The sequence below is a fragment of the Protopterus annectens genome, chromosome 17.part0 (genome assembly GCF_019279795.1).
Source record: "Protopterus annectens isolate FY-2018-M chromosome 17.part0, PAN1.0, whole genome shotgun sequence".
Lineage (NCBI taxonomy): Eukaryota > Metazoa > Chordata > Ceratodontiformes > Protopteridae > Protopterus > Protopterus annectens.
In genome coordinates, this window is record NC_056751.1 from 627,611,343 (window position 1) to 627,630,101 (window position 18,759).

Genomic DNA, 18,759 nt, shown 5'->3' on the forward strand with positions numbered 1-18,759 from the left:
CGCCACAGCGGAACTCTGGTCCGCTAATCATTGGCAGTAGATTTTCACGAACGCCGAGGTGCCAGCTCAACATCTAACCTTCAATGAAGGCACGCCTATTTACGCATGTCTTTCGAATGCCCACCCAACCGCGGGGAGGACATGCAGACTCCACACAGAAGGCACTCCCCTCACTCCAGCCGAGAATCAAATGGGAGAACCTCTTGCTGTGAGGCAACAACGCTAGCACTGCACCACCGTGGAATACCAGATCATGCACCAATAAAAACTAAAATAAAAATGCAAAGTAATGAAATAAAAATGAACCAGAAAAATAATGATCTGAACCTAAGAAATGGGGCATGATGCAAAAAAGTGAATTGAAATGTTATAAATGTAACAAAATTGGACATTTATGGATAGACTGCAAAATGAAAATAGGAGTAAAGAAAAAGAAAAAAAAAGAAATTTTAGAAGTAGTAGAAATACAAGAAAAATCAGATGTGAAAAATATAAAAGGGACATATAAGAAAGTTCTGAAATAAGTGATAAAGACATAAATTAAGAGGTAGCAAAAGAAAAAAAGTCTATTGGAAAAAAGGTAAAGGCAGAAAAGGAAAACTTAAAGGCATAAGTACAAAAGAAAAAAGAAAGGAAATGGATGAAATAGTATATTTACAGCTTATGATTAGAGGTTGGTATAATGCTTAAGGTGTTTGACTTAAAGACACAAGGTACAGTGTTTGAATCTCACCTTTGGGGTGGAAATTTGCTAGGATTAGAATGACATATTAAGAACCCTAGCCTAGTAATTGGCTATGAATTTATGAAACCATTAATCTAAGGAAAAGGGAAAATTAAAATTTTAGAGTGCTTTCTGTAAATGTGAATAGTATTAAAAATATAGTAAAAAGAAAAGGGATTTTAGAGTGATGTAATACAAGCAACTTAGATGTAATTATATTAGAAGATGTGAGATTTTTAACAAATGAAGAAAGACTACAAACAGAGAAACTATGGGGAGAAAAGATAGTCTGTAATTTGGGAAATGAGAGATGTTCTGGAATAGCTGCATTTTGTAGAACTACAGTAAAGATATTAGATGTAACTTTAGCAAAAATGGGAATATTAACCATTGTAGATTTAAAATGGAAAGAATAAGTATAGAAAATTATAACATTAGATGCTTATACTAATTGTAAAGAAAGAGAAAGTTTTATTTCATCAGATTTTATACTATGTATTGATAAATATGAATATTATAATATCAGGAGACTAATTGTGATTTAAGAGTCAAGAGTAAAAAGAAGGGAAATGATATAAGAAGAATGTTAGAAGTTGTAACATGTAGAAAGCTAAAAATTTGGGACAAAAATTCATGGACTTACAAAAGGAATATGTATAAAATTGAAATAGATTATTTTATAGTATCTGAAGGTTTCATTATAGGAAAAAGGTAAGTAGCTGAAACAGGAAGTTCTGATCTTGCAATATACAAGAGATAAAGGAAAACAAGGAATATATAAAATAGGCAAAGGAATAAAAAGGATAAATGAGAAAGCATGGAATGAAGATGGAAAGAGATTAGTGATACAGTTATGGAAATATCATATTACTATGAGCACATTTTATAAAAATTGGTCTAAATTGTAGATGATATTCAAGGAAAAATATAAAAATGATTCTTACAGTGACAATATGATGTGAGAAAAGTAGAGAAAGAAAATATATAACAACCTATAACGATATATTGGAACATTTAGAACATAATGTTAGAAAGTACTTTGATAAAGAAAAAGAATTACACAAAATTAAATTAATCAAGAAAAAATACAATAAGTGTTAGCAAAGATATTTTTACAAGGAAAAAGAGAAGCGTCAAGTTACTTAAGATGACTAGGAAAAGATGGCAGTGTAATGAGATAAATAAAAAATGAAAATGGAGATATAGAAAGAATTCAGGAAAAGATAACGAACAGTGAAGCACAATAAGTACAAGGAATATTTGAAGAAAAAACAAAAGGAGTGAAAAAACATGGAAAGTAAAAAGTTAAAAGAAAAGGAGAATACGGTTGCACAAGGAGATTTCTTTAAATGAGCTAGATAAAGTATTAGGACAAGTAAATATAGATTTGTCTGCAGGAGTAGATGGAATAGGACATGACGTGTATAAAAATGTAAGGGATTAACAAAAAATATATTTTAAAGAATCTGAATGAATGATTAATGAAGGTTTTATGTATAAAGAATTATGCACTGGAATAATTAAATTCAGATGGAAGATAGAATCAATTTAAAAAACTGGAGACAGGTAGTATTGAATAATAATGATTATAGGATCTTTATGACAACAATACAAAAAAGATTTGAAACTAAAATGGAAAACATTATGGAGGATAGTATATATAGTATAAAGGGGAAGGGTCATCAAGAATTATTATGAACAGAAAAGGAGTAAAAATCATGACAGGAGACCTTAATAAGGCATTTGACACAATTGAACATGAAATTGTATGGGTAATAATAAAAGAATATAATATAAGTGAGAAAGTTAGGAAATTATGTATCTCAGTGTATAGTAATAATAAAGTAAAAAAACTTGTAAATGGCTGGTTAAGCCAAGAGGTATACATGAAGAGTGGTGTAAGACAAGGGCATCCAATGAGTTGTATACTCTTTGCATTAGTTATGAATGCGATGGTATGTGAAATAAATTACAAAATGAAGGAGGAGGTATATAATACCTGAAGAGTTAAGAATTCCAGTTCTGTTAACATAAGCAGATGACATTATAATAATTGCAAAACACAAAGTTTGGATAAAAGAAATAATAATTTGCAGAAACAAGTGTCAAGAGATGATAGTGATGGTTTTAAATAATGAGAGAAGTACTGGTTTAGGTGATGTAGTAAAGATCTGTGTACATATTTTACAATGAATAAAATTCCTGTGTTAGGTATAAAATTTGGGAAAAAATGTGATGCAAGTAAAATTCAAACAAAGAGAAAAAAAAACAATAGGAGAAATAAAACAAACCTGTTTTTTCTGGAGAAAATATAAATGATCACTCAGAAAAAAGGCTTATTTGATAAATTCAGTACTGATGGGAAAATGGTTTACTTAGCAAGTGCATTTATGTTGCCAACAGTATTTGAAAGGAATTACTGCAGATCATTTTTACATTTATATGGGGTTCTAGACTAAACCCAGTAAAAAGAGGAGTTCTGAATGCAAATAAAGGAGGAGGAGGTATAGGGTTAATTAATCCAGTGGTATATACTGCTTCCAGTCTCCTCCCACATTCCAAAGACATGCAGTAGGTGGATTGGACACACTAAACTGGCCATAGGTATGTGTGCGGGTGAGTGTAGTGTGAAAAACTACCGCAGCAGGGCTAGCCAGCCGGCGGTGTAAACCTTGGCTCTAGATGATTGTCAGTGTTGAAGTGACACCCCAACCTCGTGCAAAAATGGGAAAAAGGGATGGATGGATGTTTCTTCATTAAAATGCGTATAAAGTGTGAAACTGGATAAATGAAAAAAATGAGAGATTAGTAAGAAAATTGCATAAATATAATATGATAAATTTTGGGGTATGGTAAAAAATAGAAAAAGAGTGCATAAATAAAAAAATAAAATGTTACAAAAAAGAAATATTTTTGTAGAAAATAAAAATTAGTGATATATAAAAAGAAAAGTATGGTATAAGAATGTACTAATAAAATATTGCTGTGTAAATCCACAGGAAAATCTAACAGATAAAAAAAAAATAAAGCCATAAAAATAAGAAGCAAATGGTGCAACCAGAAAGTAGAATGTCACAATTTTTTTTGTGGAGACTGGTGGAGGTAAATTGCCAGTAAAAGGAAATATCCCATATAGGAAGAAAATTAATAAAATATGTTTACATTGTCAAGAAGAAGAAACTTCGGAACATGTTTTTGAAATATAAAAGAGTAAAAACATTATATAGAAAACTATGTAAAGATTTTTGAAGATATAAAACAACTGGATAAAATAAACATGGGTATGATTAAATATGTATATTATAAGAATAGAAGTAAAGAATATGTTAAAAGAACATAACATTATTTAATGTTATATGGGTTATATGGAATGAAAAAAATAAATGAAATTATATTTAATGGTAAACGGATTTTAGTAGCATTATTAAGTAAAATCAGATGGTGGCTACAGAAACAGAAGTGTAGGTCTAATAGGGATGAAAATGTAGTATGATTGTGTAAACAAATTTGTGTATCTATATAGTTGTACATTTGTAAATATTTGTAAATACATAAATATTTTGTAAATAAGAGTTATTTTGTGTATTAATCAAGGACCTCTAATCCTTTTGATAGGTGCATCGGGATCTTTTACCTCCACCTGAGCTCCTACCATCTCAAGCAGATGAGACCTCAATTTACTCAGGAGTGTAGCATCCCGCTATGCTGCACTGCAGTGTCAGTAATCAATATACCTGGTGTAAAACAGAACCAAATGCCTTCTGCACCAAAGGCAAGTGTGTAGCCTCTTGCACCTGTGACACTGATAAATGCTTTGCATCAACCAGAGACTAGCAATTAAAGTGGAATTCTTTATTAAGGATCACTCATAGACGAGATCCTAGCAGGATACATAGCACAAATGTAGACATTATTTTATCATTAAGCTTTTATCCCATGACAAACACTTCTAAGAAATAAAAAAACACAGCTTCATGCACTACAGAAAAGAACTAAATAAGGGTTTTATCTGATAGTATTTTATGTTTTCATTTTGTTTAACAAAAAACACATCTCTGCAATTGTCTTCTATGTGTATTTTTGAACAATCTGAAATGCTCTTTAATGTGCAGGCATCTGGCCAGAAATTATACAGACTATAAAACTGCTTTAACATAGTATGCAGAAAATTATGAGATATAGCCCTAAAACAAGCCATGACTGGTTGTTGCACTTAAAGAAATCTATTAAAATTGACAGCTTCAAATCTGGAACAAGGGGAACAAAGGAATTTACAGACTGTACTATCCAGAATACAACCACATAAACTTGAAAAATTAATATTCAGACTCATCTGAGTTTATGACCAGAAGAGAATTATCATTTATAAACTTAAATGTAGAATTCATTACAATACCTGCCCCAGCCTGTGCTACAACCCGGATCGCTGCCAGGATACTGCTTGGGGGTGGTGAAGTAAAAACAGCTCCAGCGATAGCACCTGTGAGCATTCCTCTACCGATATACCCTTAAAAAGAGAGAGAATAATCCACAGTTAACATCAAAGAGGTACTGTAAATTAAAGAACCATGACTCCATTTCACATCATATTTTACATTCCTCCGAGTCAGACTCTGCTAATAATTATAGATGTCTGCATTTATTATTATAAGCGTTTAGCAGCTGCAGGCTGTTTTGCACTCGGCAGGATAAATGTTATTTTAAAGAAGTTCTAACACCACATAAAAGAAGTTATGTACTCACCATAATGTTCCATGTTTGTTGTTCATAATCACACCTTTATTCTTGATGGTTGGGTTCGGAACCAAGCATCGGTTCCAACTCGGCCGTATACTAAAGCTCGAGAGCTTTCACTGGCTCGAGGCTACATCCTATCCCAAGATGCCTAGCAACTGTAACCCAGATCTCGTTTGAGACAACTAATCACTAGACTATGCAACCCAATAGGACTACTACAACAGATCATTTTCCATAATTCCTAAGGCATGAAGGGAATCAGGAATTTACAGCCAGTGTCAGAAAAAAAAAATTCCTCTCGATCCTCCAGGAAGGGGAAAGGAGAGTGGGATGCAACAATGAAGGCAAGTTTATGGACAACAAACATGGAACGTTATGGTGAGTACATAACTTCTTTATGTTATGTTGTTCTATCTCGCCTTCATTTTTGATGGTTGGGACAGCGTCCCCAGCACCTTCTTCCTTGGGTGGCTCAAGGGAATAAACTCTTCAGAACAGTGGGCCAAAGGATGCCCTGTTCTGGGAGGCCAAATCTACCTTGTAATGAGTGCTAAAGGTATGAGGGTTAACCCATGTAGCTGCAGCACAAATTGAATCCAAACGGAGCCTAGCTTGAAAGGCAGTGGAAGTCGACATAGCTCTAGTCAAATGCCCTCTAATTTTTCCTGGCAGCTCTTTATTCTGGGAGTTATAGACATAAGTAATGGTGTCTGTAAGCCATTTTGATAAGGTGACTTTAGAGACTGAAGTTCCTTTTCTGTTTTCTGAGAATGAAACAAACAGTTGGTCAGATTTTCTAAAATCCTTTGTCCTATACAATAGAAACGTAACTGCCTATGTACGTCCAATTGGTGAAACTCGTATTCTGCCTTGTTGCCATAATTGAGGAAGAACACGGGAAGCTCAATTGACCGATTTAAACTGGCCTCAGAACAAACTTTTGGCAGAAAGGAAGGATTTGTCCTGAGAGATACTCTGTCCTTGTGGAAAATCAGATAGGGGGGACTAACAGACAGAGCTTGCAGTTCTGAAACTGTCCTAGCAGAAGTAATGGCTGTCAAAAAGATTGTCTTCCAGGAATAAGACCTTTAGTGGGAAAGAGGAGGCTGGATTGAATGGGGGGAGAATTAAAGAGGATAACACCAAATTTAGATTCCAAGGAGGTGATGGTTCTCTTATGGGAGGTCTTAAAAGGAATGTACCCCTCAGAAAGGCTTTGCATAATCTGTGGGACATTATATTTGATCCCATGTCTCCTACGTGGTAGTTTGATGTAGCAGCTAGTTGTACTCGTACCATGGCTGCCGCTGCACCCTGATTAAAGGTTTCTGTTAAACATTCCAGAATTGCTGATATAGGGACTGTAAAGGGGGTCTATATGGTTCTTGTCAGCCCAACAAGAAAACCTATTCCATTTGCTTGCATAAAGTTTTCTACTTGAATTCTTGTGCGATGAAACCAGAATGTGTCGCACTGCTGGCGATAGTTATAGAAGCCTGGCTAAGATGGGAAGTGGAGTAACCAAGCTATCAGCTTGAGGCTTTGAAGAGAGAGGTGGAGCGTTCCTGACTGACGAGTCAGAAGATCCGGCACAGGGTCCAGGATCCAAGGCTCCTCCTGAAGATGGGGCCATAGAAAGAGGAACCATATCTGACGAGCCAGTAAGGAGCAATGAGAATTAGCTTGCAACTCAACGAACTGGCTTTCTGGAGAACTTTGGGAATGGAAATGGGGGAAATGTGTAAAGAAGTCCTGGGGGCTAATCGTGAACAAGTGCATCCCTGGGTGATTCCCCTGGAGGGGGCATTAGGGCAATGTAGCTGCTGTATTTGGAGTTGATGGGCATGGCAAAGAGGTCGCAGCAAGGCTGGCCCCATTTGCGAAAAATACGGTTCACAATTTCCTGTTTGAGGGACCACTCGTGAGGCATAAGAATTGCCCTGCTTAGCCTATCAACTAACACGTTGGATTTCCCTGGGATGTGTGTTGCAGTTAGAAAGCGCTGAGAAGAAATTGCCCATTGCCAAACTCTCTGAGCCTCTTGACAGAGGGCGTAGGATCTGGTTCCGACTTGTCTGTTGATGTACCACATCACGGACATGTTGTCAGTTTGTATTGCAATCACACCTGTTGGAACAGAGCTTTGGAATGCTTGCAATGCCAGGAACACTGCCCTCATCTCAAGGACACTGATGTGCAAGTGGTATTCGTGCTCTTGCCAAATCCCTTGGACAGTCTGTCACAGATAATGTCCCCCCATCCTATCTGGGAAGCGTCCGTGGTTACTGTAGCTACAGGTTGGGGTAGAACAAATGGTCTGCCTATCGTTACTCATCTGAAATGTGTTAGTTTTGCATCTGTAAGTAACAAATTTTGAAGATTACCACTTTTCAGTTGTACATAACAAGGTAAGGAGCTGAACATATGACCTACAAGACAGTAAGAAAATCAGCTATCTCTACCAAAGCTAGGCTTGGTTCCAGTACCCTCCCAGCTGTATACCATCAGACTGATATGGATTGCCCAAGCAAAACAACTCTAAAAACAGATAACTGAGTCTAGCAGACCACACACAAATAAAAAACTTACTGAAATAAAGGAGTTCCATGACAAGCCGTCTCAACTCAGGCTTGCTGTAAACCAAATTATAATATATAAGCTAAGGGGTGGTCAGCTGTTGATCAGTGCCAGATTTACTGACACTCAATTGTCAGTAGGACTGAAAAGCATTGCTTCCAATGTTAGAGATAGCGTTTTTCAATTATGACTGTTGCAGTCAAGAATTTTATCCTCCCCAGCATGCAGCAAACTTGGACTTAAAAGTACAAGGATGCACAGCATAGAACAAAGTATACATAAATACACATATGATGTTTTAATGCCAGTTAATAACCTGAAATGAATATTTATGGCCTCTGTCTTACAGATAAAACAAGATTCTGTTTTACAAGACTAAATGATGCAAGTTAACACAAAAGACAGTACTACCACAAATAAAATCTCAAATGTACAGAAGCGTGAAACAATGGAACTTTTAAGTCAAAATAAAATGAGAGATTTTGAAAGGGTGACATACCTCTCCCATACTTATCAAACAAATTTTCAACAATCAAGAGAGCTTGGAAGAAAGGGAGTACATTATTTAATTGCAAGACAATGTATTCCTTCTTCCCAGAGGTACTGCAACAATAGGCATGAGAAAATAAGAGGGGTGGTGTAGCCAAGCAAATTGGGGGAGGTCATACCCCTTCTGAAAAACACAGACATTTTATTTAAGTACAGGGATGGCTATCAAGATAGATTCATAATATCATATTAAGCTTACAGCCAGGTAGACCACTGAGAAGCTTAGCCATGTAACTTGGTATTGCTGGGAAATTAATAGTGTCTTCCATTTAATAGATTTTCCCCAGATATCTCAGGTGAAAATCCACAGTCACCCTTTCTGAATCTTCTGTCCAATCAGGACTTTATTTTCCGTATGCAGTTTGCTTTGTGTAACTTGCATCAGTTTTATAGAATCAATGTTGGGTCTACTACAAGTGCCAGAGCCCCAGGTACTTAAAGACGACTATCTCAAAGCTTGGGACTCTGGTGTCTTGTAGCTTGCAAAGGCTACTGCTCATGCTCAAACTCAACTACATGTTCAGGTGTGGTATCTTCTCGGAGATACTGGAGCTGCCACACCTCACCCAAACATAGTAGTTGTGTTTGTGCAGGGTAAGTGTGGCAACCACAGAGACTGAAGAAGAGGGGGTGGGAGTGTAGGTTAGGGTTCCAAGCAGCAATTATGAGGGGGATTTAGAGTTAAGGGGGAATTTTAGGTTTAGGGAGCAGGACAGGAATTTAATATTAGGAAGTGGGGGGTGGCAAGGTTAGCATTAGAGAGTGGGAGGGGATGGGGAGTTTAGCATTAGGTAGTAGGAGGAGATGGGGAGTTTAGCATTAGGTAATAGGAGGGGATGGGGAGTTTAGCATTAGGTAGCGGGAGGGGATGGGGAGTTTAGCATTAGGTAGCGGGAGGGAATGGGGAGTTTAGCATTAGGTAGCAGGAGGGGATGGGGAGTTTAGCATTAGGTAGCGGGAGGGGATGGGGAGTTTAGCATTAGGTAGTGCGAGGGGATGGGGAGTTTAGCATTAGGTAGTGGGAGGGGATCGGGAGTTTAGCATTAGGTAGTGGGAGGGGATGGGGTGTTTATCATTAGGTAGCAGGAGGAGATGAGGAGTTTAGCATTATGTAGCGGGAGGAGATGGGGAGTTTAGCATTAGGTAGTAGGAGGAGATGGGGAGTTTAGCATTAGGTAGTAGGAGGAGATGGGGAGTTTAGCATTAGGTAGTGGGCGGGGATGGGGAGTTTAGCATTAGGTAGTGGGGGGATGAGGTAGTCGGGGATGAGGAGTTTAGCATTAGGTAGTGGGGGGATGAGGAGTTTACCATTAGGTAGTGGGGGGGATGAGGAGTTTGGCATTAGGTAGTGGGGGATGGGGCTGCCTAGCATTAGGTAATAGGAGGGGATGGGGAGTTTAGCATTAGGTAGTGGGGTACGAGCTGAGAGTTAGGGATCAGGAGTGCAGTTTTAGGTTTTCGTTTAGTAAGGGAGGAGTTGAGATTTAGTGAGTAATTGGGGGCTTTGGGTTAGGGATTGAAAGAGAAGTGCTATGGTTAGGGTTACAGACTGGTGGGAGTTTTGGGGTTAAAGATAGGGCTCTGGTAAGGATATGCAGTTCAGTAAGGTCAGGTGATGGGGGGACTGGGTTAGCGGTAGTTGGGCACTTACCATTTAGATCATGTGGTAGGAAGCAAGCATGCCACTAGCACATGTAGTAGATCTATCTATGTTACAGTCTTGGTAGGCTATGTTTGTTATGATATCAGATTTGCAAATAACTTGTATTTCTATCTTTTCTGCAGCAATGAATTAAAAGAAGCAGATAAACAACCAACCAAGGTAACACAGTCTTTAGTTTGATTTTAGTCAAATCTGAGCCTATATTATAATGTTTTCAAGAAAGACTTGGGGCATTTGGTCTTAATTGTCTGAAATGCTTTTTTTACTTGCAAACCAGCTAATCAGCTTCGATGTATTTTTATGGATAAAGTAACAACACAAGTTAAATACCAAATGATCATCAATATCTGTAAAAACACACTTACTGGCACTGAAAAAATTATTTTATGTGAAAAAGAAGCCCAATTACCCTACCACTTTTATAAAACTCCAACGGTACTGAAACTCACAGAAAAGACTTCACTGCAGTGACTTCATAAAAAAGGTTTTGACTTCCTTACACAGAAACAGCAGCTTCCATTAAGTAAAATGTCCAACATATAAACAAATCATATCAAATGCCTGCTTCCAGTACCTTATTAGGAAGGATGGGCAGACTGATTCATGTCAGAGGATCAGGGGGCAGGCCATCAAAATCTAAGCTGTAAAAAGCACTATATCAAATATTAAAAACAGATGACAAAAACATTTTCATCACCAAATACTAAAAACAAAAACATTACTAAAACAATGTTTTGTGACCCACCACTACCATTATTTAAATATGTTAACACAAACAAAACAATAAAGAAAAATCTTACTATGTAAAAGTTCAAACAAGCAACTAAACACTACACCTACTACATCCCTAACATCAAAATTACCGAAATTAATTTGAAAACTGAGTCACTTATATAGTCCTTCTGTTTACCTGCTTCATTGAGGTTCTCCTCAACGAAACTGCCATTAATATAACAACATGGTCCTATTCAGAAAACATGACAGAATTAATTTGTCCTTGCCCATACATTGACAACTCTTCATTTTATCCTGTTATAGGAATGATTTTTAGCAATTACTTAAGTAAAGAGTTGTTTGACCCTCCTCTCTGTTTTTTCCCCATATGGTCAAATGTGAATTATACAATGACCCCCTATTAATATTCCAAAACATGCACGCTAATTGGTCAGCGTACCCATTGTAAAGCAGACTTATACTAATAGAAAAAGGTCCGGTCGCCTGGACTTTTTCCATTACTATAAGTCTTTTTTTTGTGTGTGTTACACAGCAACGGAGAACGGAAGAGCTCCGTTGCTGTAATCTCTCTATGTTAAACGGAAAGGGGCACCGGTGGCAAATCTGGCTATGTTGTTGCAGGAGGTTGCTAGTTTATTCAGATTGCTTTTGAATAGGTTAGTGTAGATAGGGGAGGCGTAGAAAAGGGTGGAAATGAGGTGGGTTTGGGCAACAGAAATCTTAGCTGAGGCTGTGAGAAAGGGTTTGATTCAATAGAGGAAAGGGGCACCGGTCGGAAATCTGGCTATGTTGTTGTAGGAGGTTGCTAGTTTATTCAGATTGCTTTTGAATAGGTTAGTGTAGATAGGGGAGGCGTAGAGAAGGGTGGAAATGAGGTGGGTTTGGGCAATAGAAATCTTAGCTGAGGCTGTGAGAAAGGGTTTGATTCTATAGAGAAATGCAAGTTTTCTGTTAACTGATTTAATAGTTGAGTTAATGTGTGTGTCAAAGTTGAGATTGTTATCTATCGTTACACCCAGGAGTTTAGTAGTGGTGTCGGGAGCAATTTCTGTGTCATTATTTGATATAAGTATGACATTTATGGGGGGGGGGACTTCTGTGTGGCTGTAAACAGTAATAATTTAGTTTTTTTTTGGATTAAGGAGGAGACATCTTTGATGGAACCAGTTTTCTACTGAGGTAAAGATTGTTTGTGTACTGGTTTGTAGTTGTGCCAGGGAGGATGCTGTACATATCAAGGTTGAATCATCGGCATATTGAATGCATGTAGTTTGGGGAATGGAGGTTTTCAGATCATTAATGAAAATAGTGAAGAGGAGAGGTCCAAGAATTGATCCTTGTGGGACTCCAAGGGTGATTGGAAGCTGAGAGGATAATCCTACAATCTTAATCCACTCTTAATATTAACCACATGGCAGTCATCAAACAGGATAATCAGTGGTTACTCTACTTTTGAAAAATAACTTTCCATTTGGCAAGCTTAACCATAGCTAGAAATATAACCTCTTCAGTAATTTTGTGTAAACAAAATAAACAGTTAAATGTTACGAGCGTAAGAAAGAAAGCTCAGACTGTTGCTAAAACACCCAAACAACTGAGCTCATCAACATAGCTGATACTATTAATAGACTTCTGGAATAATATTAAAACAAATTTAGAAGTATAACACACAGCATGCGTCTTACTACAATTCAGTTAAAAGTAAAAATCTGACATTTAGTCCTCATTAAAAGCAAAATGTCATCTGTACATTGTACAGTTGCAGCATATCTACAGATGCCTGGACGTGTATTTATGGCTACTAAAAATAATCCGATTCTTGATAACCTTATACTAGTTCTGAATATCCATCAACCACAATGGAATGAATACAGGCAGAAAAAAAATAATATTTCATTCATATGACCAAAGTCCTGGACAAACATCTGCACCTGACTCTGTGAAATAAGATCATGTTCCACAATAGAGAAGGTTGCATTAAGGTCTAGGAACACAGCTAAAAGCTGCTAAGAGGTAACCTGTGTCTGGCATACGAGGCATCCTCTGACCCATTAATGATGGATTTACTGCATATCAGAAAGTCAAATGGCATCAGAAATACTTTGTCTAGGATCCCATGCATGGCTCCCTGGTATCATCTATGGTGTTATCCCAGTTTTTCTCATCAGTGGTAATACAGGATTATCAACCATGGAATGGGTAAGCCAATCTCTAACCAAATGGGATTGGTTAATTCAAGCACAAAAAGGGAAATTGGGTAGGCTTAAAATGGCCTGTAAGGGCAGCTAGGCAAATACTTGCCCTATGAACCTATAAAGAAGCTGGGATCCAAAGCTTCACAGGTTTCATTACTACATTAGATTAAATAATTTCACAATCACAACCATTCCTGAACTCGCACTAGGCCTCAGAGAGTAAACCATTTTCATGTTAATTTACCTTCCAGAAAATGCTGTGTTAAGCTTTGATTATGCCAAAAGCAAAATAAATACAACTGTAAAATATTTTTTAAGCTTAGCATCAACATTCTAACAAAGGGTCACATTCTACCCACTTTTTACCTGGATGTCATTTTTTTAATTAAGAGAGTAAAATATTGAAGAAAATGCCCTATTACACCACAAGAAGCATTTGGTTTATCCAATATCAATTCAAAAATCATCACAAAATGGACACAGAAAATACATGTTTTAAAATACCTAACAGTCCAGACAGTATACAATTTTGGAATAATTCTGTGAAGTCACCCAAGGCTTCACTATGAACTGGCAAATCCTATAAGGAACAAAATGCATTTTAGGAAATGATGATCTAACGGGACCACTATTTTTCCCTGAATTAATGCACTGGCCTTGGGTATAGTAGGTGGTTTCGTCTTCATTAGCTACTCCCCCCCTCGTGTTCTGTAAGAACTGGCACCAAGGTCATACTGTGTTGAGAAACATGGGAAGGCAGAGGTCCTCTCAGGTCAGGATTTAAAGAAATGCATATTTGACCTAATAGATTTCACAGAGTCACCTTGCAGCTGTCTTCCAAAACTTTAGGTATGCATGAAATTGAAATATGTTGATTATACTAATCACCTATTTTAAATAATAAATAACACAATGTCAGGCAGTAGCTTTTATTAAAAATATGAAAGCTCCTAGAACCTTGGCATGAGGGCTTTCAAAAGGAGTCAGGAGTTTTTATTAAATTGTATATCTACCTATGTCATTATGTACAGTGTACAGAAAACAAACCATAGCAAACATTTTTAATTTTTATGTATGTATGAATATATATATATATATATATATATATATATATATATATATATATATATATATATATATCTACTTCAGTAGACTGAAACTTTCCAGTTAGCCGAGACAAAAAGGCCAACAACTGCAAAACACCGACATATATATATATATATAGGTCTACTTCAGTAGACCGAAAGTTCACTTACCCGACTTTCAGTTAACTGAGATTTAAAGGCCGACAACTGCAGAACACCTGGAACACTGACTTCCCACTCCAGTTAAATAACAGCTTGGTCATCCTGAAAAAAATAATAAAATTGAAGGAAAATAAACCCAACCCCCCTAACTAAATGTACCAACTCCAAGATTGCACTACAGTGGGTGTAAGTGGCATAGTTCAACAGGGTGGCCAAGTTGTTACTTACCTGGAGTGGGAAGTCAGTGTTCCAGGTGTTCTGCAGTTGTCGGCCTTTTAGTCTCAGTTAACTGAAAGTCGGGTAAGTGAACTTTCGGTCTACTGAAGTAGACCTATATATATATATATATATATATATATATATATATATATATATAGATCGAAAGTGCACTTTCGCAAAAGCCAGTTCTCTGGATGGGCAAAAAACAACAAAAAAAAATTACTTTAAACAGTATTTTTCAGGGGGGTAAGCCCCCCTTCACCCCTCATGTGGGTAAGCCCCCCTTCACCCCCACATGTGGGGGGGATGCGCCCCCAACCTCACCCCTACTTAAATATACTAACTCCGAGATCGCACCACAGTGGGGAAAAGGATATATATTTCCTTATCTTCACTGTAATGCGCTTTGGAGAACCGGCTTTTGCGAAACTGCACTTTCAATCTAGTGCACTTTCGCTTTAATGGGTCTCCATGTTGCTTGTTCGAGATAGTGCGATTTCGATCAAGCAACATAGACCCATATATATATATTTCCTTTTTAACAATCATTCACACCAGTATTACATAAATTGCTCAGTTCCCACCTTGCCTTTCAACTCACTCCTTTTCCTGAACACTATACTGAATGCATCATTCACACAAATTCCATTTACCTCTATGTAATCTGCTCCTTCCCTTTTCTAAAGATCTCTCTTCCAATTCCTTTCTCTCTTTTATAACATTCACTACTTCAGCTAAAGTTGGTTTATATTTTCATTCCCATTTTCTAGTACTTGCTTTTTTTCTGTGCAAAATCTTTTATTTGTTTTTTTATGAAAACATATACAGAGAGCATAACAATGATAATTGACAGGTAGCAGTATGACCAGTGAATACATTGCTGATTAATAAAACATAAAACCAAAACAGTGAAAACTATTTACACACATGCCAAAAGTCCATCCTTAATTATATATGCCAACTTCAAATTAGAATGTTCAAAAAGGGATTTCCAAAATTCTGTAAAGTGGGTGTGTGTTTTCTGTGTGTAGGTTAAATATTTGTGAGCTAGTAGGTGGTTAGTAGCCAATTGTTAGAAACCCTCCCAGGTGAGTGATGCTCTATCCTTCCAAGCTAAATCTATGCAAACTGTTAAAGATTTCTTGCAAGTTCAACCTCCTAGATTTAGTAGGCATTGGCCCTCTAAGAATTGGTCCTTTCCAGTAGTATTTAAGTAACAAAACTAGTGTTATTAATATACGTGTTTGTAGTTTAGTCAGGCCAGCGGGGCTGATGTGTAGGAGAGCTAGTTTCCAAGATAAGGTTGCTTTTTCATAACCCATTGTTTCTAGTTGGACTCTAAGTGAGCACCATAGCTTATAGGTGCACTTGCAGCTCCAGAAAATGTGGAGTAGATCAGTATTGTGATTATAACAGTAGGGGCAGGATGGAGAGGTGGTTGGGTATATTTTATTTAGAATAGTTGGAGTAAAATCGGCATTATGGAGTATCATGATCTGTGTATATTTAAATTTTTTTAAGAGGAATAAGTTTGGAGGTAAGCTGGTTCGCTTGAGATATTTGTTTGCGACTGAAGGATCTATTTCCTTCTAGTAACTAAAATAAATAACTTTTTTTTATGTTTTGATTGATAGAATAAATTTGTAGGAGTTAGATAACATTTTTTTGTTTGAGGATAGGAGGTTCCATATGTTTTTGCAGGTTTGGATGTCATTTGCATTGATATCAGGATTGTCTATGATATATCAGCTAAGGTCTCGAATTTTCCTTAAAATGATCGTATAGCTTTTAGGGAGCTTTAATTGTGTTCTCATTTCAGTGATGGTATTGTTCTTGAAAGGAATATATCAGAGATGGTTAGTTTCTTGAGGAGGGGATAATTGTTTATATTAATCATAATGTTATTCATTTTGAGATTGGGGTTAAGGTGGATTGGGTGTAGGGAAGTGAATGCATAATACAGACTTAATGACTTGAAAATCTTTTGTATGATAGTGATTTTATGTTTAATGATTGGGTGTAATTTAAGATTTTTTTAAATTCGCATTGTGAAGGAAAGGGAGGGCTATGGGGTTTATGGATAGTGTTTTGATATAGTTGTGTAATAGTTTGACCCAGGTTGGAGACCATTGTTGTGGTGACGGGGTGTGGTCGGCTATTGTTATTAGTCTATTACAGTTTATGATATCATAGTAGAGTTTAAAGTCTGGCAGCCCTAAACCTCCATAGTCTTTATGGTAGGTCAATTTATTATAACTGATTCTGATTGATTTGGGGACCCAAATAAATCTGGAAATTGTGGAGTGGATGGTTTTGAAGAATTTTAGGTTGATAATGGTATTGGAGGCATTAAAAATATATAGAAATCTAGGCAGAAGATTAATTTTGATTGTGGCTATTTTAGCAAGGAATGGAAGTTGAAGTTTTGTCCATCTGCTAATATCATGTTGTATGTCTGACCAGAGTTTAATGATATTATTTGTATATTTGTATATGATTGTTTAGGATCTTGATGGAAGAATTTTCCTAGATATTTTAATGATTGGTTAGTTTAAATACCAGCTGCTAAGGAATATGTGGGAAGCTGACAGAAGGAGTTAATAGGGAAGATATTTGTTTTCTTTAGATTCAGTTTGTAATTTGAGAAAGTTGAGAAGATGTCTATAACGGATAGTAGTTTCTGGAGGTCTGAATTAGGTACAGAGTAGTAAAGATTTAGATATTACTTTTTTTTGACAGCCAACAGAAGTAAACATACTAAAGTCTTACCATATCTGAGCAATTCCAATTGTATATCCCAGCTCAATAAAATTATTTCCTAAGTTATACATGCATTTGCACCAAAACATTTTTAAAACCTGCCAACTCACTGCATTCCCCAAAACACTTTCCCAATTACTTTACTCTGTTCCATCACAAATCCAGCATTTTTGTTGTCTGTCTGAAGGAAAATTCTGTGAAGACTGCTTCAGGTATAAACATATCTATGCAAACACTTCCAAGCCAAAATCCTAAACCTTTTGGACTTTGTTGCATACTTGAAACCAATGCAGATGTTGTCCCAGTGTTGTTTTTCAAACTGCCTTTCTATTCTTTCTTCCCAATCTTTTCTAATCTCAGATTGATTCTTATAGATATTAAAGACTGTTTTACATTTCCTATAATTATCCATTTTTTTAACAGCAACTTATGTTGTAGACTCAATTAAATATCTAGCAGAGCTGGCCTTTGGCTTAGCACTCCTCTATTCCTTTCTGTTAGTCAGTTATCAACCCCTTGGGAACTGACAGCCCTCCTAGATAGTATAGCTTGTACTGGTGTTAGGACATATTTTTCACAAATCACCTATAGAAAGAATAGTCAGGTCACTGTGAATGAAAAGATTTTTTGGATAAACACCTACATGGAAAAAATGTCCCATTTTAAAAAAATGGAAATGTGTAGAGCATCCATGCCTTCTTTTGGGCACACATATTCAGACAGGATGGTGTGCATTTGTCTAGATCAGGGAAGAAAATTTTTGCTGCAGATATTTTGCAATATTTGACAAACACTAGCCAGGATTTTGCCAGGTCAAAAATGTAACAGTTTACAGATAGCAAATTTGATGCATCTCTGATGGTTGTTAATGCTAGGAGCATTAATAATAAAGTTTTTTTTTATTAGAAAATTTGCTACGTTCCCACAAGATTGATATTGTTATTGTTTGTGAAACATGGTTAATGAACAATGACTGGAAACCAATTCTGACAGGGTATAAATGTTTTTACTGTAACAGACATTCTAACAAAAAATCAGGTGGAGGTGTTATGATAGGGATTAAAGATAGCTATGAGACCTGTGATTATTACATGTTCAGTGATGACACCAATACTATAGACTGTGTAACTGTGATAATAAAGACAACCCTGGAACATATACCAATTGTTGGAGTATATAGACCACCAAAGTCAAGTGCAGACAACCTAGAAGAATTCATACATTTCTTACATGAAACACAGGAGGGAAGAATATTAGCTGGGGACTTAAATTTACCAAAACAGACTGGAATAATATTGATTCAACAATGCTAGTAAAGAAATTATTCACAGAGTATATTCAGGAACAACAAAT

General features: G+C 36.6%; 1 protein-coding gene across 3 annotated transcripts in view; it reads right to left on the bottom strand.

Moving 5' to 3' along the window:
• Positions 1 to 18,759, bottom strand: part of TKFC (triokinase and FMN cyclase) — a 574,388-nt gene that overhangs the window by 460,909 nt on the left and 94,720 nt on the right. For all 3 annotated transcript variants that reach the window (XM_044059497.1, XM_044059496.1, XM_044059495.1), the window contains exon 4: positions 5,121 to 5,231. In XM_044059497.1, coding sequence (XP_043915432.1) covers positions 5,121 to 5,231 — 111 coding nt within the window. The remainder of the gene's footprint in view (positions 1 to 5,120; positions 5,232 to 18,759) is intronic.